This window comes from Rhamphochromis sp. 'chilingali' (assembly GCF_963969265.1).
Source record: "Rhamphochromis sp. 'chilingali' genome assembly, chromosome: 3".
NCBI classification, from domain to species: Eukaryota; Metazoa; Chordata; class Actinopteri; order Cichliformes; family Cichlidae; genus Rhamphochromis; species Rhamphochromis sp. 'chilingali'.
In genome coordinates this window covers 45,496,661-45,521,050 of record NC_137931.1, presented here as the reverse complement: position 1 = coordinate 45,521,050, position 24,390 = coordinate 45,496,661, and the positions used below count along the sequence as shown (strand labels likewise).

Genomic DNA, 24,390 nt, shown 5'->3' with positions numbered 1-24,390 from the left:
CACCCAGCCATTCACACCCAGAGTATTAAGCAAAGCGAGAGCATTCACTCCAACGTACTTCCGTCTCCGCTAAAATTTATTTATTTACGTATATATCAATTAATCGTTCATAAAATTGGTATAACAAATAATAATTATACAAATTAGTACAAAATGTAAAACAGATAAAAAGCAGAAAAGAGAAGGAAACAAAATAAAGCAGTGCCTTTACTAAAGCATAAAACTGGAGTTAATTAGTTAAATTGACTTTTTTTAATTACAGTTTTTAAAAAAATATGATCTGTTTGTTGAAATTTAAAATAAGACCAGATCCAAAAAACTATATGTAGGGCATTAAGTTTGTGTGGGGCAAAGGAGAACATAAATATGTTAACATAAATATAAACATCCACAACTTACTTGTTGTGGATGTCACTAGATTGTCAATTAGCATGTAAAGGTTAAATATATTATATTTCTAGCACTATTGCTAAAGTTTGTTCGCGTGTTCTCATGCCACAGCTCACGCATTCTCTGTTATGACACTATTATCTCAGCAGTTTCAGGTTGGGTTTATCATTACACTGGCATACAGTTTTGAGCCATACCTGAATAGTGTTTAAGACACAGATATACGGTGTCATTTAGCGCTATAATAATAATAATAATAATAATAATAATAATAATAATAATAATAATAATAATAATAATAATGAGAAGAAGAAGGATTATTTTTAATCTCAGCGGGGGGGGGTTAGTGCGCATGCGTGTGGCGATTGAGTGGAGAAGTTATGAAAATCTATATATATTAACAAGGATATCATATATATATAGAAATTATACACTGACCGCAGACTTTACATGGCGAACACGGAGTTCCTCGCTGAAAGCTCCCTGTTTGTAACCGTTTCGTGTCTTTCCGATCCAGTTCCGGTATGTGACCGTTAGCAGCAGTCGAGGGGGGGAACTATCTTGAGTTTCGGTGTCACCGCTCCGCTGCTGTTTGTCAGCACACTGTACTGTACCGGAGATGCCAAGATGGCTGCAAGCAACTATTTCGGCTTCACACATGGTGCCGGTCCGCAGTACAGGTAATTCATGTGACGTGGGTTGGTGTCAGCGAGCGCGTTGAGCCGCAGGTGTCAGCTGCCGAGGTGTATCGGCGGAGACACGGTCACCCGTGGGGTTTCGCTGCGTGGCAGCGCAGGGATACACGGCTAGCTTGACCCGCTTGGTTCGGTTAGCTAACATTAGCTGGCCGAGATCGCAGGCCAGCGCTTGCAGCTTGACATTAGGTGAACCACAGCGCTATACAGCTGCACCAGTTGGTTCGATGCTTCAACACTTTCTGTGCTGTAACATAATTAAACGGGGTCAGTAGAAAGAAGTGTTTTAGCCGGGTAACGAAACCGAGCTGGCTGCAGCTGTGACGGGTTAGATTTTGGCCGGCGTTTAGGATTAAAGAGGGCCAATCTGACACCACTGACGGTCTTGTATCCCCAAACGTCATTCTCTGACTTCTCTGACATGCAGCCATACAGAGCAAAGAGGCCCTCGGAAAAGCAGCAGCAGCATTTGCATAATTTGGCTAAGTTTGCCTGCTTAATTTAGCCTTTGAATTTGACAGGTAATCAATTAGTGATGTGATGGAGCCATCATCCTGCGGTTAGTGAACTGTGAAGGTTTTCATGCCTTGTCTGTTGTGCTGCATTAAGCCAACAAACCTGACAAACCGGACTGCTTTCCTCTGCGGCCTCTTTGTGCCTTTTATACCTGTATTAAAATTCACCCCTGTCATTCTCTGCCACCAGCACTGATAAAATATGCAGTATTTAACCTTATGCTGCACACCACATCTGTGCTGATAAACTGGTTATAGGCAGGAGTTACCAGTTCACTATGCTCTTCATCACGTCAGGGCAGTGATCCAAACATCTACAGCACACTCACAGGCCGAGAGGAGTCTCCGAATATTTTGACCTGGATTTAGGGCAGCAGTGTCGTGCCCGACTAAAGACACCGAGTTGGGTTCCCAATCATTTTTGGGGAAATCTGTGGGAGCACATGGTGTGATGTTCTTTAAAGTTTTCTCTAAATTTCTGGCAGAAGTCGGTTGATTCAGACCATTTGACGTGCAGACATTTTTTAAAGTTTCACTAAATAAACTGAGCTTGCAGCAGTTTTCTTTTGGCTGTGTTGAAACCTGTTTGAAGGGCTGTCAGGAATTCCTCTGTCAAGAAACACACAGAGCTTTTGTTTTGTACTTTTAATTAAAATCGTGCTATAGATTTACACGTGTGCTCTTTTGTGACCTTACGAGCTGGACCAAATCCTGCTCTTCACAGATTTTAATCTGGCCCACCCGTTACTTTAGCTGCTTCATAATTTAGGTCGTAGCTGTGTGTCGTGAACCTTGCACCCATGCGAGACTAAATAGACAGGCGTGCTTCCACAGCTTGTGCAATCTAACAAGCTGACTAACAGCTGAGTCTTTGCAGAGCCCACGGCGTGACCCTCCACACATTTGTGCTTGTGTGTGGTTTCAGTGCCAGCCCCGAAACAAACAAATGAAAGGCTGGGACTTTCTTACTTCCCAAGTCCTGGGAAGTTTTTTACACTTCTTTGTGCGTTCCCTCACAGTCATTCCGGTAGTTTCTGCAATCTCCCTCCAGGAGTTTGTTGACATCCCTATGTCCCTATGTCGAGTCCCTATGTTGCGACTATGATTACTATTCCTTATACTAAGGTGTTAATTGATATTCTCTCACTGATAAATAAAACAAACTGCAGTGAAACGTAGCTGGAGATGCACAGGAGAAATTGGCCATTGTTTGCACAGCATGTAGCTACATTTCCAGGGAAGTGCAGGTCGGGTTTGAGTGGAGCTTTGACTGCAGCGAAAGCAAAGTTTCCACTGACGTGGGAGATGGACTGTTTGCACAGAGAGTGCTGTGTATCTGTTTGCTGTATTTTCAAAGAATATAATTCACATGGCTGGTTTGAAGTTTGAACCCCAAACAAACAAAGATAAGGCGTGACAGACGGATGCGTGCAGCTGCAGCGCTGTGAGTCTTTTCCTAAACTAGTCGCATCGTTTGGAGCAGGAAAGGCTGGCTGTACTTTAGTGTACATCCAGTTTCTGTACTGCACAGTTAATCCGCCTCATGAATGTTTTTGCGTTATATGAAACCTTCTCCACAGGCTGCATAAGACTTGCAGACAAATCTGCAGAACAACATTAAAAATTCATTACTTTGCCTGGATTTATTTATAACATAAAAATATCAGTGAACTGTATAAATATGTCACTGTTGCTCAGGTCCTCTGTGTGACCATTAGTGACAATGAATGTGACACCTCTGCCTTTAAGGCATCATTTAATTTAAGCCCACTAATGTTCTCGTCCAGACTGACACTGAAGGCTGTCAGCTGGAGTCACTGATGTCATTGCCTATAATTACTGTGCCTTCAAAAACATGCAAACATGCTGAGCAGCCATGCATGTATTTTAAAGTGATTGGTAATGATACAGATTCAAGATTCTTTATTTGCCACATTCATAGTTATAGGAGTACAACATGCAGTGAAGTGGATCCTGACGCGCTCCTCGACTGTGCAAAAGGAGAGAAGGACATTATATACATTTAGTGAATATATACAGGAGGACATTATGTGCAGTAAGTAAATGAATTATGTACATTAAATGAATTAAATAAATAATTTTAAAAAATCTGGAAATTTACATTTGAAAATCTGAAAAATGTACATTGTGCAAGTGGGTGTTAAAGTGTCTAGAAGAGTCAGGCTGGGGTGTGTTAGAGGAGTAAGTGCTGTCTCAGTCACTTATGGATGCTGAGGGGGGGTGGGGGGCATTTTCTGGTTTAGGACCTGGATGGCTTGAGGATAGAAGCTCCTCCGGATGGCGCAGAACCTTCTGCCTGTTGCCGGGATGGGACGGGTCCTTCAATAGCTGAGCTGCTGTAGTTCAGCATCTCCTGGTGTAGGTGTCCTGAAGGGAGGGGAGAGCAGTCCTGCAGCAGTGTGCCGTACGGGTCACTCTCTGAAGAGCTTTTTGGTTCCCAAACCAGGATGCGATGCTCTGTGTGAGGATGCTCTCCACAGCACTTGCATAGAAAGTCCTGAGGATCACTGGAGAGATCCTGAACTTCCTCAGTTGTCGGAGGTGGTACAGGCACTGCCGAGCCTTTTTGGACTGGACCTGATGAGATAAGAGCTAAGAATCAATATCCATCCATCTTCATCTGCTTTATCCGAGGCCGAGTGGCGGGGGCAGCAGCCTAAGCAAAGAGGCCCAGACCTCCCTCTCCCCAGCCACCTCCTCCAGCTTATCCGGGGGAACACCCAGGTGTTCCCAGGCCAGCCGAGAGATATAATCTCTCCAGCGTGTCCTGGGTCTGCCCCGAGTCCTCCTCCCGGTGGGACATGCCCGAAAACCAACCCCAGGAGGCACCCAGGAGGCATCCTTGTCAGATGCCTGAACCACCTCAGCTGGCTCCTTTTGATGTGGAGCAGCAGCTGCTCTACTCTGAGCCCCTCCCGGATGGCCGAACTTCTCACCCTATCTCTAAGGGAGAGGCCAGCCACCCTTCGGAGGAAGCTCATTTCTGCCGCTTGTATCCGCGATCTCGTTCTTTCGGTCACTACCCACAGCTCGTGGCCATAGGTGAGGGTAGGGACGTAGATCGACCGGTAAATTGAGAGCTTCGCTTTTACACTCAGCTCCCTCTTCACCACGACTTAATATCCATATGATGTCATAATACTAGAATCTGACCAATATTGGATTTTTAGTTACTAATATTTGATTTAAAAAGCTAAAATTGTCTTTTTTTTCTTTCTTTTTTTGAGGTGCACAGTAATAAACAGATTTTCATTAACAAGCACTTGTTTACTCTCTCTGTCGCTTCTCAGTCAGCTTCTTGTTTGTGGCCTCTCCAGATTCAGCAGAACAGCTGCACAGTGCCCTCTGGTGGACCAGCTGTGCAATGTCAGCACTCATAACAAGGTTGAAGGGTGTTTCCCCAGCTCCTCTTTTCTCATTTTCTAAAACACGATGCAGACATTGCAGCTCGGTCTACAGGGATGCATCACAATATCCGTGTTACTGCAAGAGAAACAATGAGCTAAAAAGGCAAAATGAATAAATAAATCATGAATTACATATTTATTCACCGCACTGTGGTTTCAGTGAGGGTGTGTATCATTATTCTTTGCTTTTCGTCAGGTGGCTTTTGAGTCTGTTAGCGCTCAGATTAGTTTGTTCACTGTAATCATCAATGAGAAGTATTCTGTAGTTACTTCTTAACTGTGTTTGATTGTCATCTTTATTTCTGCTGTAATAAACGTTTCGGTTTAAATTCATCTCAGCGTTGTTGGTGCTGCACAGCGTGCTGACTCCAAAAACAAAAATGCAGTTTAGCATTTAAGCGGTGCCAAACGCAGTGAGGTGCATGCTTATGCATACATGTAAAGGCATGTATGTAAAGTAAACTGAGTAAAATTATCACCACTGTGGTCGTGACCGTGCTTTTTGCATATTATTAATGAGTCCTGCTGTTTCTTGGCTGCAGTTTAAATAACTAAGATAAGTGATAGCGGTTTCCTTTTTGCACCGGATGTTGATGTTAGTGACTCACCTCTGTGGTCTGTGCTTCAGCTAACAAGGATATTTTGGACTGAATACTTGGTTTGTCACGTTCCTGTGGTAAATACCTGACAGCGTGGGTGTGACAAGATATGTCAGAATGTTTTGAGTCATTTAAATGTCGCGTCTTCCTTTCTTCCCTCTCCCGTCCTGCAGTACCCAGCCTCCACCAGCTTACTCCCATCCCTCCACAGCGAGTTACAGCGTCCAGCAGGCTCCGGCTGTGGCTCACGCTGTGACCGCCTCATACTCTCCAGCTCCGGTCCAGGCCGCCCGGCCTGTGGTCTCGGCCCCTTACCCGGCCTACCAAAGCCACCAGGCGCCCCCGGACTACACCTACAGACAGCCCGATCCCCCGCAGCCAACCACTACCCCACAGACGTACCAGGTATACTCAGACACGGTCAGTTTCTTTGCGCTTCTCTTATGATTTCTGCTCTTCTGTTTCATTTTGCATGCCGGATTTTTGCAAAGCAGGTTTTGTTTTGAGGAATTTTAGAATTCAGATGATTTAACCTGAGAGAGAATCTGTGCACGATTAAATTGTCTGCATTGCTCAAGTTTTAATATGTGTGGGTTGGATGCTCTCTTGTGAACACCAGCAGGACAACTACAATTACGGGCGTCCTGCTGCAGTGACTACCTATGACAATAAACAGTACTACCAGACGAGTATAGCAACGGCTCAAAGGACGCCTACAGAGAGTTACTACCAGACTGGTGAGTCTTTTTCATTCCCAGTGTCCAAACAGTGTAAAATGAGTTGATTTCTGCTTCTTATGGACAATAATATTAGGTTGGTGCATGTAAACCAGCTGATTTCATTTTAAACCATCTTTGCCTTCCCTGCAGGGAACCTGTGATTATTTTTCTTTGCTATGATTTCTCACTTTTTCAACTCTATTCATCGTCTGGGAGAACTTTTCATGACACATAGCCTGTTACGTTCTCCACGATTAAAAAGGTTCAGCGTGGAAGTTTAACCTCATTTGGTTTCAGTGAATAAAGAAACAAAGATCTGTGAATAAAAGAAAAGACTGACTGGTACAGGAAGTTGACCAGTGTGGTCATTTTTTTTAATATAGCATGTTGTGTCCAAGAAACACGAGTCAGGCTGTGATCTAACGTAGCTCTTGATGCCCTTGTTACAGTTTTCCTTTTAAATAAGACGTCGATATCAGTCACAGTTTCTCAGTTTGGAAGAATAAAGTCCAGCAGCTGAGCGAGTTCTGCTTCTTCTTTGGTTCGATTTTCGGTGCAGCGGCTCGATTGGGAGCAGCGTCCTGTGACTCATCAGTGATACTTTAGTCTAGAAATGTCACGAGCCTTTAGACTTTTGATGACTGCTGGATGCTGCTGTGGTGGTGCAGCTGTTATTGATCGTATGAACAGCATCTTCGGATCCCTACAAGCTGTTTTTCCTTCTATAAATGTCCTTCAAAACCAGATAGCAGCTTTCGATGGCTCACATACATCCCCTGAGCTCCTTCGAGTTGCCGATAACATCGGCAGCTTTATTGTCTTTATTTTGTTCCTTGTCCCTGGAAATCATTGAAGCAGAAATGTATTGATTGACTCTTTGTGAGCGTGGCACAGAGATGAAACGCCGGATGTGATGCAGAACAATGCCTTATGCCCGATAAGTGCCTAAAACGTCTGCACTGTTCTCTGTGTGCACGTCTCTGCCACTCATTTGTTAGTGAAATGAAGATCCTGCCTGCTCTGCCAGAAACTCTCTTGAACACGAACTCTATGACTCATATCCTTCAGCTCTCTCTGTCCTTCCTCTCCACCTGTGCTGCTGCTCCTCTGTTTTCCTTCACCCCTCAATTCTGTCGCATTTTTCTGTATCAGTAGGAGTGAAGAGTGCTTACAGTCCAGCCACCTCCACTGTGTACAACCAGCCGCCTCCCCCCCAGAGGCAGGTGACAGCACTGAAACCCCTCGCCCCCTCCAGCTCTGTGTCTACCAGCTACAACATCTACCCAGTGTCCACGAGCGTCCAGCAGCCTCTAACGCCAGTTTCGTCGTACACGCTCGGCTCCTCGTTCAGCTCCAGCGTCGCAGCCACCTCCTACTCAGGTGACGTCAACATCGGTTTATAGACGCGCTTTAAAGCTGCTAACATTTCAGCCAACTTGTTGTTATGTCTTTTTATGTGTTTTTGTTACAGGTAGAACTGAACAACGATAAGCTATCGGCTAAAGCTAGAAAACCTGTTTAATTAGCTGCACGTTTAACTGTGACTGCACACAGGCTCGTGCTAATTCGTGCTGAGTTACATACAATCTGATATTACTCATCAAAGCTGAAGCTCAGACATGTTGGATGTGGAAAACAAGAAGCGAGGTAGAAGCTAATGTAGCTGACAGGGAAACACGGTAAATGTTACACAGATTATTCAAATGAAAGCAAACTCAGACTAAATGATTTTACAGTGAATAAATTTTTGCCTTTCATTGGTGGATGATGTGTTACATCACTGACATCTGTAAAGCTGAAGCTCAGATGTGAAAGCAGAGTGGATGAAACTGAATGCAGCTTATTTCCTGAATGACTGCTGACTGTTTGACCCATATCCTGCTTGCTTTCGTGTCCCTCTCTCTGCTCTCTCACCCCTCAGGCATTAGCTACTCTGGTTATGATTCAGTCGGCTACACCTCGGCATCCACCCCCACCTATTATCAGCCGCCCCAGCAGACTCTGTCCCAGCCGCAGCCGCAGCCGTCACAGCAACCTCAGCAGCCGCAGCAGCCGCAGCAGCCGCAGGCCCCCGTTCAGCCGCCACCCAAGCAGCTGACCAGCTCGTCCTGGAGTAACTCGGGCAGCAACATGGTGACCGCTCCGACTGGAAACGCCTACAAAAAGCCCACGTTTCACCAGAGCAAGCTGCAGAAGCCCAAAGGGCCTCCCAAGCAGCCGCAGCTTCATTACTGTGACATTTGCAAGATCAGCTGTGCAGGCCCTCAGGTAGGCCATCAGAAATGAGGAAAACATGTTTAATTTTGTGTTTCTGAAGTTTCCCTGATGTGTTTTCAGTATTTTCGACACGTTATCTGCGGCGGCCGCACGGCTCTATTAGATGAGTTATTGCTGCTGTTGTCGTGACTATTTTGCTGCCTTCTTATAAAGGACCTTGAAGCTAGTAACAGATGTCCTCCTGCTACTCTGGAAGTCTGCAGTGAGCTGGAGCGCCAGTAGGGCCAGTAGAGAATATGTTCCTGTCCCAGTGTTCAAGCTTACGGAGGCTGCTGAGCAGTGAAGTTGTGTAGTAGTAACACAGCGCCAAATAGGAGCACCTTATTACCGTATTTCCCAGACTACAAAGCGCACCCGAATATTAGCCGCACAAGCTAAAATCAGGGGAAAATACATTAGCCGCACCTGACTAAAAGCCGCAGGTGTTTCAATGTTGACTTATCATATGTAAGAGAATATGCACAAAGCGAATCAGGAAAGAGATGGCTGTTTGGAGACACACCCCTTTTATTAATATTTTGAAAAACAAGTTATGGGTACATATTTGCATAACTTTTTAGGTATATGTACAAGTAGCGGTAATTACAAGTACGAAACATGTACTGTGCTTCATAAATGAGTAACAAATGTAGTACATAACAGTAACCTACAGCACACCAGAAAAATAGATTCGGACTACCTTTTAGGCTCAGGTGCAGCGACACGGCTTTAACAAGAAGAAAAGTCAGTCATTCACCATCTTCCTCTTCTTCCTGCCACTAAAACCACCAAAGTCCTCTCCTCCAGTGTCAGAAACGAACAGGCTCAGGGTGGCTTCGTCATCCACTCTCAGCTTCTCTCCTTCGTTGTCACTTTCAAAACCAAACAAATCCTCGTTGTCAGTGTCAGAGTCGAACACCCTCAGAAGGGCCGTGGCGGTGTCCTCCTCTCCATCATGCAGCAGTCCAGCCCTTCGAAACCCGTTGGTGATCGTGGATGTTTTCACACTTTTCCACGCTGTCAGATTCCACCGGTGGAGTTGGGCATAACTTGCTTTTCGCAAGTTTATTGCCGCTCGTCATCCACGCCTCCCGCTGAACGCGTAGCGCTACTTTGAAGTTTGTTTTTCGCGCTACTTCGTACGGCACTACGTTGCCTGGCGGATGGACATGTGACCAACATACCACTCTTGAACCCCGATCCTTCCGCCAGGCAACGTAGTGCCGTACAACAGCGGAACAAACAAAACAAATCGTCTTACGATATGACAAAAATCACGGACAATCCATAGAAAAGCCGCACCTGACTAAAAGCTTCAAGGCTTGTGCAAAAAGTAGCGGCTTATAGCCCGACAATTACGGTAATTCTAATTTATATAATGCCTTGTATTAAATCACTAAAATACAAGCAAAAAAAGACGTTAGAATATTAGCGTTTGCTTCAAAGGTGTATATCAATGAAAGCGTCCACGACTGTTTTAGATGCTTCGTGTTGTTGACTGGCTTCATCTTTATTTACTGCATTAGACGTACCGGGAGCATCTGGAGGGCCAGAAGCACAAGAAAAAGGAAGCAGCCCTAAAGTCTGGAGGGCAGACGGGGCCCAGCAACGGCCCCAGAGGGGTCCAGACGCAGTTACGCTGTGAGTTATGTGACGTCTCCTGCACAGGAGTGGATGCTTATGCTGCTCATATCCGTGGGTCCAAACATCAGAAGGTACGCATCCCTGTGGGGCTTTTCTCCCCATCTTTCTGTCTGTCCATATTTGCTGTTATTAAAGGAATAAAATAAGCAGCTGACATGCTTTCAGTAGTGATCGTGACTGTGGCGTACACATGTGATGTTCCACTTGACCTGCCAAGTCCTGGAACAAAACCTCCCAGAGGGATTTGGGGTGGGATTAAGTATCAGCAGCCTTAAATGGGTCTGTCTCCTTGTGTCTGTCTTTGTCGACCTCGGAAAGGTGGTGAAACTTCACACCAAGCTGGGGAAACCTATACCTTCCACTGAGCCAGTGTTAGTGAATTCTACTCCAGTTGTCACAACCACGACAGCCGGGAAGCCTTCAGTCCCCTCCTCCTCCTCCTCCTTGTCCTCCTCCACTTCTGCATCGACCACTGCAACTCCTGCTGCAGCTCCCAAACTGGTGGCTGCAAACAGCACGGCTAAAACAGCAACACCAGTCAAGAAGCCCCCGCCTTCCAGAATAACTGTCATTTGTAAGTTTGTTCAGCTGTTATAAAATGTTGGATCTTTAATATTCAGTGTTCACTAATTCAGATGAACAGTGCACACTTACCTTAAGAATGATAATAATAACAACCATAATAAAAATAATTCAAAGGAAAAACATTTGCTTTAGCAGGTTTGTCTGGTTTAAATCTATATTTATGTTTTGGGTGATCTAAGTAGCGCCTCTTCATCGACAGCATATCTGATCCATCTTTATTACTTTAACACCCCAGCACAGGACCAACGAGCTCTACAGGAAATACGTTAAGACCGACAGAATAAAACAAAACAGTAAAAAATAAAACTAGTGCTGCACGCCGTCAACGAGCTAACCGTGCTAACGCGTTGACGCCGTGCAGCCCCACGCATGGGGCGATCCGCGCTAACTCGCTAACGGAGATTTGCCGCTTTAATGCAGTTATGGTGTTAACGTCATTTTAACGAGATTAACGCTGACGGCATTAAATAAAACACATAATACATAAAAATTAAAACAGCGCTTTATTTACAAATAAGATAAAATCAACTAAAATAAAACTAGAACTAAAAACCAACATCGCACCAGGAGCCATAGGTCAGGGTGGTCTCCTCTCTGCAGGCAGATCGTACCAGCGTAAACAAAATAAACTGAAATGCAATTTCACACTGAACACGTTTGCAGTGCAGCTGCAACTGTGGTGTTTAGTTTCTATAAATCAGTAAAATGAAGTGCAGTCTATTCATGCAGCTGTGGGGACTATTTGTTTTAAGCAACTTGACTTAGACGGCGCACAGCGCTGCGCACATGACAAAGGCACGCTATGCAAACAATACGATGACTAGAACCTGTAAAAATAAACGATGAGAATAAAAACGATAAGATGAGGAAGATTTAACAGCTCTTTAACGGTTTGCAGAGAAATGTCACCTGCAAGGACAGAAAAGGATAATTCTGTGTTCTCTTTGTGGTTGCGTTAAATTAGTTCACATTGAACGATGTTTAGTGTTTATTAGTCAGTCGTGTATCTCTCCATAGCCGTTTCATTTAACGCTTGCTTCTTGGATATCCTTTCTTAGTAATTCCTGTAGTTGTGAAACTGTTGTTAAACTTGGGGATCAAACTGGAAGTAGAAGAGCTGCGTCTTCCATTAAACGAGCCTCGAGTATGCCTTCAGCGACCTCCTGAAAGTGTTAACATTTGCCCTGCTTCACAGCCAATAAGCCAGCCAGCACTGCCGCTGCAGCTGCAGCAACAGCAGCGGCGCCGGTGGTGGTGGCTGCAGCCAAGGTCGAGGAGCCTGCGCAGCCGTCAGTCCAGAAGATGGAACCGCAGAGCGAGGATGAGGATGGAGACAGAGCTGGAGGCCAGGGAGACATCCAGCCAGTGGGACACGACTATGTAGAAGAGGTAGGCGGCAAAAGGGTTTGATGGCAGTCCAGTGACGGACGGCAGCTGTGAAATGCTGAGGTTATATTTACCAGCTTTATCCTGCCGGCAGTTTCCAGTCATCATGGGACACAGCAGCATTCGGGTTAACCAAGAGATCTCTAATATTAGTGAAGGTGATTGTTGTAGCAGTTATCAGGACTGACATGGAGCCTAATTGTGACAACATTACACGTCATTTCCCGTTGTTATGAGCTGCATTTATAAAGGTTTCATTACTGTTTCAAACTCATGCCAGTTCTCTTCGTTTTCAGGTTCGTAATGATGATGGAAAAGTGATTCGATTCCACTGTAAACTGTGCGAGTGCAGCTTCAATGACCCCAACGCGAAAGACATGCACCTGAAGGGAAGAAGGCACAGGCTGCAATACAAGGTAGAAATAAAGAGCATTGCTGAGCCAAAGCTGCATATTCTGGAACAGAGTTTGACAATCCTCACTGAAACCATGTGTCTGTTGTGAAGTAATAGCACACGCTTAAATGACAGTTTAGCTGTGATTCCCAACCAGCTCCGCTGAGATATGCCAGGGAATTTTCTTTATGGATGTTTTTGAGCACCAAATATGATGTGATGGACTCCGACTGAGCGAGACTGTAATCTAGTCTTGTCAGCCACAAAGTAGCATACCCTGCTGTCTCTGCTATTATAACGGACCGTCGTTTACAAAGTGGACATGGGGTGGTGCTAAAGAGAGAGCGCTGAGGTATGAAATCAAATGAGGATCATTTTCAAATGTATTTGTATGAAATCTGGTTCTAAGCGGAGTCGTTCCATCTCAGCTGTCCAGAACCAAACGGAGGTTTAAGTCCGTTATGGAAACTTGAAATGGAAAGAAAAACGCTGTCGGGTAATCTGTGAAGAGACAGAGTAGAAGATAACATGTTCATCACATGTTTTCTGTCCCTCTGTAGAAGAAAGTGAACCCGGAGCTTCCTGTGGAGATCAAACCCAGTAACCGGGCCAGGAAGCTGCAGGAGAGCAAGCTGAAGAAGCAGAAGCAGAAGGCGGTGCTGAAGCGGCAGAGAGATGACGAGCAGCGCTGGCACATGGAGATGAGGTCAGAGTCAGACGTTAGCCTGGGGGGGGCACGCGTACAGGTAAAACCAAAGAGGATGTGCCAAATTTGAGTAGCTGACTGGCAGATTTGCATGAATGCGTGGAAAAATGTAATTTTTTCATCTTATTTTTACACTCGTATTAAGTTTCTGATATCACTGACCCCCAGAGAAACGTTACAGTGAAATCAGACTTTTTCAGATTTCATCGTTTCACCCGATTAAAAAGTTCCCTGTTCACATTCTCAGGTTCACTTCAGCTGAATCTTAGGCGATGCTCTAGATTTTGGTGCAGGACTTTTTATAAGTCTGATGTATTATTAATGGCAGACAGAGCGTGCGCCTCTGTCCGCTGGAAAAAATTATTCTTGACGAATGGCATTCGAATCCTTTCCTCCTCCTGCAGGCGATATGAGGAGGACTTGTACTGGAGGAGAGTGGAGGAGGAGCAGATGTACTGGGGGGAGCAGAGACGCAGGATGGCACCTCCACCTCTGATGAGCCGCCCCGGGATGCCAGTGCCCCCTCTACTGGTGAGCATTGAAACAGCATCTTTCTTGTTCATCTGTTACCTGGAAAAACAACAACAACAAGAAAAACAAGATCTGATTCCACTTCCTCCTCCCGTCTCGCTTCAGTCTTGTGTGCGTCGTCCTGACTCGCTCGACGACCGCCACATCATGGCCAAGCACTCCACTATTTACCCAGTGGAAGAGGAGCTGCAGGCTGTTCAGAGGATCGTCTCCCACTCGGAGAGAGCCCTGAAACTGGTGTCAGACTCTCTGCTGGAGAAGGAAGCACTGACTGATGATGGTGCTGCTGAAGGAGGAGATGAAAAAGGGTAAAAACCTGGCAGATAATTCCCATTTATCCAGCATGTGATTTTTATTTATTTATTTTACGTGCTGCGCGTTTCTAATAGTTCCCAAAGCAGAAGAACAGAAACAAATCAAAGCCTGTGTCTGTGTGTCTGCCTGGCAGGACCGAGAGCCCGGCCCGGCTGCTGAAAGGCGTGATGAGGGTGGGAATCCTGGCCAAAGGCTTGCTGCTTCGCGGAGACAGAAATGTGGAGCTCATCCTGCTGACTGCAAAGAAACCCACCATCTCGTTACTGAAGAGCATCGCCAAGCAGCTGCCAAAGGAGCTGGCGGTAAGCAAATCTCACAAAAGACACGCTTTAGGCAACGGTTTCATCTTTCTGTGATGCGTGGGACTTTGATCCTGAGTTATTTTGACAGTTACTGTATGTGGGATTAAAAAGCAGAACAGAAATATTTCGATATGCAGTCGAGTTATCAGGCGCTGTGGATATTTTATTGTTTGTCATCACTGACTTATGACTTTAGTCATAAGGCCTGGACCCTGAGGTTTCACGGTTGTGCAAGAAAAAGACAGAAAACCGGAAGTTTTCACTTGTAATAGTTTTTGTTATACAAGAGGAAACGAGGTTTTAGCAACTCGAATACCAATCCCACTGCAGCTCATCAGGTACAGAGCAGGTGACTGTATGCACGTGTCCCCCAGAGCCAGAAAAAAGAGCAGTTTGTCATCCACACGTACAGTCGTGATAAGAGGAAAGTACACCCGGGCCGCGGTTATACTTGTCAGGACGTAATAAAAATACTCGTGTCCTTAGAGGGATGAGCAACAAAGCGTGTCGTAGTGCATTGCGTGTTCGTCTGTTTAACAAAAATGAAATTAAAATGCAGAAGCAGAGTGTGGAAACATGTAGGACACCCTATGATTCAATCATTTCTGTATGACTGTCAGTCCTTTACGTCATTGTAGAGGCATTTTGGTTCACTCGTCTTTCCAGCATCGCTTCACCTCATTGAGGTTTGTGCACAGCTCTCTTAAGGCTAACGTCTGTGCACCTTCTCTTGTCGGTCATTCTGCTCTTTGGGTCACTGTCCTGTTGCACGACTCCAATATTTGGGCAAGCTTTGGCGGTCAGGCAGACGGCGCCAATCCAACACAGCCGACCGAGGTGCGGTCCAGTTAAAAGACTGTAATAAAATACAAAAAGACATCTTAACCAAGAAGGAAAGTAACAGTACCGTAAACAATATTAACACCCACACTCTCAGTTTGGGGACAGCAAGGAGGGACAGGACAGCTGATCTGAGAAACCTTTGTGGGGACGTATATCTGCCCTCATGGTTTCCTGGGTGCTGTGGCTGCGAAACAAGCCCAAATCATCAGCTGCGTTTAACAGCTGGTTTGAGGGGCTTTCGCTGATACGTTTGGTTTTCATCAAACACGGTGCTGTGCATTGTGGTCAAACGCCTCTGAGATAATTCGTTCCAAGTCATGTGGTTTCCTCAGACGCAGCGTTGCAAAAAGATTTTAGAGATAAGAGTCTCCTGGCAACCTGCACTCAGTCTTCTTATAATTATACTGACACAGACTTTAACATTTCACAAGCTGACTCAAGCCCGTAGAGTCTTGACGTATGAATGTATTCGAGCTCCTGGGAGGACTGTGATGACGCGTATGAATGCTTCATACTTGGCTAATTATTGTGAAAGCAGCGAGGGTGGAGTAAGATTTCCACGCACAGCTTCTGCATTTGGATAAATGTTTTGTTAAATAAATACTGACACTGAGTAATATGTGATGTCATTCTGAGATTGTGTTTAAATTAAGACCTAATGACCAGATTAAGTCCTGATAAGTGAAGCTGTATAAGCTAAAGAAAGTGTGCTTTTATTTTTAACGTGACTGCACGAAATTAAAAACGTCTTGGCAGCGAGAATTTAACGAATGTCGCGTTAAAGAGTAAAGCTTTCAATTCGTTCAATTTCAGAGACACAACTTTGTGGGGATACTGTGTGATTTGTGGCTTTGGGGGAGGTCCTTTCATGTTCACGGCCGAGCTGCCAGAGGCCGAGCGGGAAGACCAGTGTGCATTTTTAAATTGTTGCTGCTTTCAGAGTAACGTTCGCAAGACAGAGGAAACGAGGTTGCGATGTGTTGTAATTATTCACCATTTCTTCCTCCTGCTGTAGCTGCCACGAGTGTTTGACTGCAGGTGCTTTTCACTGATCTTTAGACTTACTGCCTGGTTATGACACCTGAACCCTACAGAGTGAGATGGGACTTTTCTTCCTTAGCAGCCCCTTTCTTTTAATAAGCATTATGGCTACAAAGTTACTGTCGATGAACAGCTTTTGAGCTAAATAAGGGAACTAAATTGTCTTGAAGGGGACAAAAAAGAAAGAAAGAAGTCGAGTTAAAATATTTCAGTCCGTCCCTGTATTACTGCCAAACAAGGCTATTCATTGTCCCTACGCCACTTCTCCTCTGTAGTGAGTAATCCCAAGTGTCCTTTTAACCGGCAGACTTTTTCTGAAGATCAGTATGAGGTGCAGGCTCACCCCGAGGAGGCGAACATCGTGATATTTTCAAGCAAGGAGCCCAAAATGCAGGTGACCATATCTCTCACCTCGCCGCTGATGAGGGAGGACCCTGCTGCTGAGAAGGACAAGCAGGCAGGAGGAAAAGCGGCTGAGAAAGGTTAGAGAAGCCAAAGCTTTCAGTACCAGACGACCAAATGTTGGCTATGTGTGTAATACACTTATATATAGAGACCCCGCCCCCTCCCTTTCCACCCAATAGCAGCCTGAATTTTTAGGCTTAAAAATTACACAAGAATTCATGTGGGACTTTTAACTAAGCCCACAGTCGAGATTTCTCCTTTTTTCTGTCTTTTCTCAGCCCCTGAAATAAGAATTAAATCACGCATTCATTTGTCCCACGCCTTTCATTTCCCCATTTTTTTATTTTTTATTTTTGCAGCTGCAATAGTCCCCAACTTCTTTATTTCTTTTCCACAACATGGGAACCAAAAGCCGGGCTCTCCGACCTTTCTGTGCCACTGAGCTGTGTGTTTATCCTGTGAACACATGCTCAGATAAAACCTTCAGGGAGCTGTCCAGATAATGCCCAAGGATGGAAACGGTTCAAATAAACGTTTACAAAAAGCCTCACGTATACACACCGGTGCAGTTCTGCTTCTCTCGCCGTCTTTGCGACGATACCACTGAGGGGATTTTGAGGTCCAGCGACTTCCCGTTCCCTCGCGTCTCATCCTTGCATCATCGTGTGGCATTATCGATGATACGGTGCTGGAGTGTCCTTTCGCCGCCTCACAATGATCGAGGAATTTTAAGCTGACATTAGCGAAGCGTTGCATTTATTTCCCCCCACAAAACAACAAAGTTGTCTAAGATCATTGTGTTGCAAACACTCCTCCACCCGCTCCAGTAAATGTCAGCATTGCAATGTGTTTTTTCACATTTGGAAAACATGTTAGAGATGTTTTCTGTGGCCGCTGTCTTTTGTTTTTTTGTTTGGGTTTGTTGATCAGTGCATCCGATTCTGTATCAGCAGACCTGGGCAAGCCGAAGGCTCGTCTGAAGCCACACTGGAGTACACATACCACTGAGAAGTTCACCCACTTTTATGAAGCTTCTCAGAGGAGGATCGCCCTCCTGTTCACTGACACTGAGCTCCCACTCTGAGAGCTGTGATAAATGTGGGTCTGTCTTTCGAGGTGGTATGCGAGTGTAGACTTCAAAATAAAAGTTGCTTGCTTTATGTTCTGCATTTGCCCTGTGAGAAAGCTAATCTCCTTTGTTGTTGCTACAGTTCTAGTGAACATGGAAGTGTGGAAAGCCCCAGTATTACTTCATTACAGCCATCAGTAACCTCATCTGGAGTGCTCTGGAGAAGACCACCATGTGTCATTTTTAGATGGCTAGTCTTAAAAATGTCCTCAAAATTTCTCCACCTTTTTTGTCCTTTTTCTTTCTTCACGATCTAAATCCACCACAGACACAGGCTCCGTCACTCCACAACTAATTACGTTCATCTTCTTGTTTTTGTTGTTGTTGTTGTTGTTTGCTTATTGACGTTGATATTGTCCTAAAATATGAAGTGAAGTGACAGTCCTTACTTTTGTCCCTATGGCTGCTTGATTACTTAGCTATAAAGACAATTAGGACAGATTAAAGGAAACCAAGCAGTGCGGAACCAAAGTTGAGACATTTGTTACAGAATGATAAACTTTCCAAACTAAAGTTTGAGTTAAAAAGTTCAAAAAGATATAATCAGACACTTTTTTTTAGTAACTTTTTGTTAGTCATCCAACGTCAAAGGCAAACAGGGGAAATCCAGCAGTCACAGCTCCGAGTCCATCATGGAAAACTTCTAAAAGTCTGGTGATCACTGGTGGGAGTGTGCTGCACTTTGACTGGATTTTGCTGTTTTTCACTTTGTGCCAGTTTCTCTCACTTCCTCAGTTTGGAAGATTGTTAATACTTATTAATATTACTGAATAATAAGACCGCTGTCTGATCAGGACTCGAAGAAAGACACAGATTTGTGTTTAAATATTTTCTTTTTCTTGTAATTGTAGCGAGACAGAATTACACTCACTGGCCACTTCATTAGGTACACCTTTTCTGCTGCTCAACGATACAAATATCTAATTAGCCAATCATATTTAGAAACTCAAGAACGGGGAAGACAGGTGACTTAAGTGACTTTTGAACAGGAAATGGTTTTACTGGTTTGGGCATTTCACAAAGTGTTGATCTGCTGGGATTCAGCAGTTCTCTGGGTTCTCAGAGAAATGGCCAGACTGCCTCGAGCTAACAGGAAGCCAACGCTAAATTTAAAAAAACAAACGAAAACCAAAACACGGTGTGCAGAAGAGCACCTCTCAGTGCACATTACGCCCCCACCCCATTAGGCTGGTGGTGTAATGGGGTAGGGGATATTTTGTGGGCGCGCTTTGATTGCTGCTTTCAGCAGAACATGACAGCGAGTGCATGGTACTCAAATAACCTCCATAACCATCAGATTGCAGTAGAAGTAGGGCACCTTGAGGATGTGGTGCAAAGGGAGCCACCTCGTAAATGTGCACCTGATAATCTGCAGCAACTGTAGCAATGTTTCCAGCACATTAGTCAATCTATGCTATGAAGAGTCGCGGCTGAGCAAAAGGGGTCCAGCGCAGTACTGCTGAGGTATACCTAATAAAGTGGCATGAGTGTATGTGCAGGGGGAGGAAAACCAGCTTCGGTGGGCTTTGTAGCATACAGGTTTTTTTAATTCTCCATGCCTCAAAGTCCACCAGAGTTTCACCAAAGACAGCAGCACTCGGACTGTGAGCGTACACAAGTCGGCATTAAACTGAGCGGGAATTAGTCGTCATGTAAAAAGCATCCTTTGGATTTCCTCCTGGTTTACACGTGCCTGTATTCTTATTCGATGCCTCCCTTCTCATTCATCTTTCCCCCTCATTCATTTTCTCATCCATCAACTTCAAACCAGAGAATTTAAGGACTGATGGAAATGTTTCTCCTTGTGAGGTACTCTCACTCTTACATCTCTGATCAGTGACTGTACGTCAAGAGATACAACACCTACACTTAGGTAGTGCAGTCAGTATGTGGGCTTTGCGCTGGTTTGGCTGTAAGTCATGAAGTCAGTACGTTATCTCCTACAGATGTGGCTGAGAAGGATCCTCCTGATCTCCTGAATAAGAAGAAATGCCTGGAATATCTAGCTGCTCTGCGCCATGCTAAATGGTTTCAGGTATGTGTGTGTGTACGTTCAGTTTCCCTTTAACTGTTCTGATAAGCTGTGCAGTTAAATGAAAGACACTTAAAGCAGCTTTTAGTGATTATGGCCGTGGTGAGTGTTTGAAATTAAGGCAGTTGGACTTATTTTTTGATTCGCGAAGAGATTTTCACGTGTCATCCGAGCGGCTCCCGAGCGGTCCCCTCTGAGAGTCGTTGATCCACAGTTAATCATGTGAGTCGTCACATGATGAGCCGGTGCATGAAACAAAATCTGGGTCATTTCCGGTTGCGGCGGTCAAGGTGTGTGAGACGTTTCCCCACGCTGTTTGTAAGCTGTTGAGGTCACATGAGCGGAGCTACGAGCCGGGATTGAATCGCCTGTTTTTGTTTTCAAGCACGCGAGGCTGCCACCCAGGCTTTTCCCATGACATGCCGTTATCTCTGAGCTATGTTCATAAAGGTGCTGGTGAAACAGATTGTGAGATTTTGTTTCACCGGTGGTTTCTGGTAAGAGGAAGATGCTGCCAGCCCACTGGCTGCTCTCTCTGTGGTTTGTGCTGCTGTTTCGTTACTTCTCAGGTGCTTCACATCGCTCTGTGTTGTTCCTCTGCAGTGATAAGTGTTCTAGTTTCTGTTTCATCACAGGAGTAATTCTGTTTAACCAGATAACTTTACCATGATGAGACATTTTCTTGGTTTGACAGACTGTATCTTTGGGCAAAAGTCCCATCCTTCCTTTATCACAGCAGCTGTAGTTGCAGAAAGAAAAGAAAAACAAATGCAGGGTGCAGCGTCTGAGCACGCTCGGTGTCTGCGACAGATGAACAGGTACACTTGGTCCAGTATAAGAAGGGAAGGTGATTCTCTACAAACGGCTGCAAGAGGCTGTTGTTGCGATTCAGAGCTTTACCGAGATAACTGAACTGTAATGGAAGCATTCAGACGTACAATGCTCAGAAATTGCAGAAAACCCATAAGCCACACCTCAGACTCTGCAGGCCTCACTCAGCATGTGAGACGTTAACGTTCATGACCGTACAGTTAGAAAAAGTGTGGTACGGCTTGTTTCGAGAACATTTCTTCTCTGCAGAGAGAACACGAGCTTAGCTTTGCAGCGTTGCAGACCAGCGAACATCGAGATACGTTGCACCAAAAATTCCCACGCAGCAGACTTACAAAGTCATACAGAAAGCCACCACTTCTATTTATTGAAGCTAAATATGTTTCTACAATCTACTGAGTCATTGCTTTTAGTTTTTTTTGTTAAATAAGTGATGACTGTGCAATATGTCGCGTTGTTGTCCATCTCAGGTTGCATGTAAATAATTTAGAAGCTGATATTTTTATTATATCCTCAGACATCCTTTTGAACATGACTGCATAGGCTTTTTTGTCTGCTTTGTTTCTGGAGGCTCGTGCCAACGGTCTGCAGTCCTGTGTGATCATCATTCGGGTGTTGAGAGATTTATGTCAGCGGGTTCCCACCTGGGGGAAGATCCCCTGCTGGGTAAGTGGCTTCGTTTATCCTGTTTTTGCTTATTGATGAGGTTTTCTCTCTTTCATTTGTCTTGTTGTTTGTCTGCTTGGTCGATCTACGAAGGAACATTATGCAAAGCATGCTGAGCATTCATAACTCGGTCAGACTCGATTGGACTGTGTGGGAGGCGATAGTTTCAAATGTCCTAAGCTGGTGTTTAATGGACAGGCAGTACGACAGTATACACGTGACATGTGATGTCTTCTTCCATTTGACTGTTTCTTCTTCCAGGCGATGGAGCTGCTGGTGGAGAAGGTTATCAGCAGTGCCACAGGCCCACTTAGTCCAGGGGAGGCAATGCGCAGAGTCCTGGAGTGCATCTCCACCGGCATCCTGCTGCCAGGTCACACACACACACGCGCTAAGGAAAGCAGTCGATGAATGCCACGTGCAGAATTTAGTCGCATTTGCTTCCCTTTGAGCTGCTACAAAATAGCGATTAACTCTCTTTCTCCTCCCTTCACTCAGATGGACCAGGTCTGATGGACCCCTGTGAGAAGGAGCCAACAGATGCTTTGGAAAGCATGGAACTTCAAGCGAGAGAGGACGTCACTGCCAGTGCACAGGTACCCACACACAGCTGTACACCTGAGACCATCATAGGCACTAACAAGTAGGGATGGGAATTTAGCGAACCCGATTCCAATATTGATTCAGTCCCTTCTCGTTGTCTTATCGCTCCGCTTTGAGAGTCACCGTTGCTAAGCAACATATCAAAAAGACGTTGCGTTCATCATTCATGCAGATTAACACAAATCCCTGTCCTAATGAGGACACACGTGTGACCTTTGTCTTAGCATTTAGGTGGGAAAACGCAAAGCAAAAATAAGAACCAGCACAAAGACGCTTTAATGCGATCGCCATGGCGATTCTACTTTAGCAACACCAACAGGTAGAAGCTGAGCTGCAGCCCGGGGTCGGCGTTCGCTCAGCTTTTACTCTGGGTTCTTGGCTAGCTTAGCGTTAGCATGCCGTCTGTGCAGATGCTTGCAAAGAGCCAACGTTGTGTGTGTTAGCAGTACGATGCAGTTGTTTCTGTCCTGGGTTCAGTTTGCCATTGTGCTGTCGTCCCTTTGTGCAGTAAAAACAAAAGTAATGTCCATATTTTTCTCCTCTGATGCGTCTGAAATCGACTGATTGTAGCACAACTGGAACCAGTGAGCAGGATTCACAGGCAGGCAGGCTAATAAGTCCAAGGAAGTAGAGTACTGGATTCCCATTCCTGCTCAGACTTCTCATGTTCAACCCCACTGCCATAAAGAACATTCAGGAAGTTGTTCATAACATCCTCTGTAAAACTAATAACTTCTCGTTCTGTGACAGGTGAACACACCTGTGTTTCTCTATTATACCTTCATGCTTTCTTATTGTGCATATTATATATTAATGCAATTTGCACGACTCTCACACAGTATCAGTCTCACTTTTTAAACGTAATTTTTACTCAATTTTCTGTTTTATCACTGTTAATTATGTATAAGCATCTCTCATAGTATGAGGCTCTTAGTAAGCACTTTAACTTTGTCTATCTATCGATTGTATCCTCTCTGTTCCCAGCATGCTCTGCGGCTGCTTGCTTTCCGTCAGATCCACAAGGTCCTGGGCATGGAGTCCCTGCCAGCATCCAAGGCCAGCGCACGTAACCGCAAGCGTCGACGGGATGTCAGCGAGACGGGCGAAGGCGAGGGGGAAGGCAAAAAAGACAAGAAGGAAGAGGCGGCGAGTGCTTGACCTCTGCCTCCGGAGCAGAGGCATTTACTAGTTTAGAGACTGGTAGAATGTCACAACATTAAACGTTCTTTCTTTTCTCGAAAAACAATCTTAACACGCAGCTATACACGTGCAAATATAACTTTGACTCTACATGTTACACATCTACCCTTAAACTGTGGGGGATGAAGCTTCGGAAGGAGGGAAGGGACTGACGATTGGTTGCAATTCCTTCTGATTTCAGTGTGCGGAGTGAATAAAGGGAGTAAACTCCTTTTTTTACACGCAGTATACGAACCACCACTAATTTGTGTGCCGTTGTGTTGTTTGCTATGATGTTAAAGCCTCCAGTGCAGTTTAAACATCAGCACCTTAAACTTTATTTGCAGCTTTTCTCCGTGAAGAAAAAGCTGGACGCTGCTGCTCTTCGGGCGAGTTCAGTTTTATCATCCCGACTCTTGAATTAACACTGGTGCAGAATATTTGCTGCTGAAACTGGTTTCTAAGATTGTGAAAAGTGGGCAGGAAGCTTTGAAACTGTGAGGGAGGTCAGATAAGAGTGAGCGAGCACAGTACATGAAGTGATCTTTACTTTGCTTAAGGGTAACACACAAAAAAAATCCCCCTTCCAAATAAGTCTAAAATAACCGGCCCACCAAAGGTGGCTTTCTCTGGTGATAGTTAATCTGCCTCTGAAGGGAGAAATCTTCCTTGGTGCAGTTCAGTAGCATGCTGAGGGACTGAAGCACTGTATGCAGCCATAATTGTATAATTTAAATAATATTACCTAGTAATCTTTTTTCTTCCAGAGTATGGTTAGAAGAAGAGAGAAAATGAGACTGAATACTTACTGAAATGACTAAATCGTTATAGTCCTTTTGACTTTCTTCCTTGTGCCTGCCTCATGTTATGTATTACTGATTAAGAGGAACAATTATGGGTTTTGTCTGGTTTGAATCTTGATGAGCGGTATGTCACAGAGACAAAGGAGCCGACGTTTTACGCACCTCTGGCTCAGAGTTGATGCGCATTTTTAGTTTTATCTTCATTTACCAACAGCATCACAGTATGCTACTTGCTTATTTTATTTCCGAGGGATGCTGCGGTCTGTTTTTTGTATTGTTGAAACGGGAAGCGTGAACCTCTCTGTCCTATTATTTGAATGTCTTTGTAGTGTTGCCTAAAGTTGAGGGGAGATACTAAAAATAAAGAGGAAAAAAACACTCTTCGGGCTTTTT

The 24,390-nt window shown here is 44.8% G+C and overlaps 1 protein-coding gene across 7 annotated transcripts; it reads left to right on the top strand.

Moving 5' to 3' along the window:
* Positions 1-920: 920 nt before the first annotated feature.
* On the top strand, positions 921-24,377 carry zfr2 (zinc finger RNA binding protein 2). 7 transcript variants are annotated; one of them, XM_080878925.1, is made up of 19 exons: positions 921-1,070; positions 5,801-6,032; positions 6,250-6,364; positions 7,499-7,726; positions 8,268-8,614; positions 10,129-10,317; positions 10,565-10,820; positions 12,027-12,220; positions 12,514-12,633; positions 13,172-13,317; positions 13,722-13,848; positions 13,954-14,156; positions 14,297-14,465; positions 16,657-16,831; positions 19,830-19,918; positions 21,317-21,412; positions 21,674-21,785; positions 21,911-22,008; positions 23,000-24,377. In XM_080878925.1, the coding sequence occupies exons 1-19, from the start codon at positions 1,018-1,020 to the stop codon at positions 23,171-23,173; spliced, it is 3,123 nt and encodes a 1,040-aa protein (XP_080735051.1). In that variant the 5' UTR covers positions 921-1,017; the 3' UTR covers positions 23,174-24,377. The 7 variants fall into 7 exon arrangements, with proteins under 7 accessions (XP_080735051.1, XP_080735050.1, XP_080735049.1 ...); XM_080878924.1 differs by having other exon boundaries at positions 6,247-6,364; positions 7,502-7,726; XM_080878923.1 differs by having other exon boundaries at positions 6,247-6,364.
* Positions 24,378-24,390: the final 13 nt, after the last annotated feature.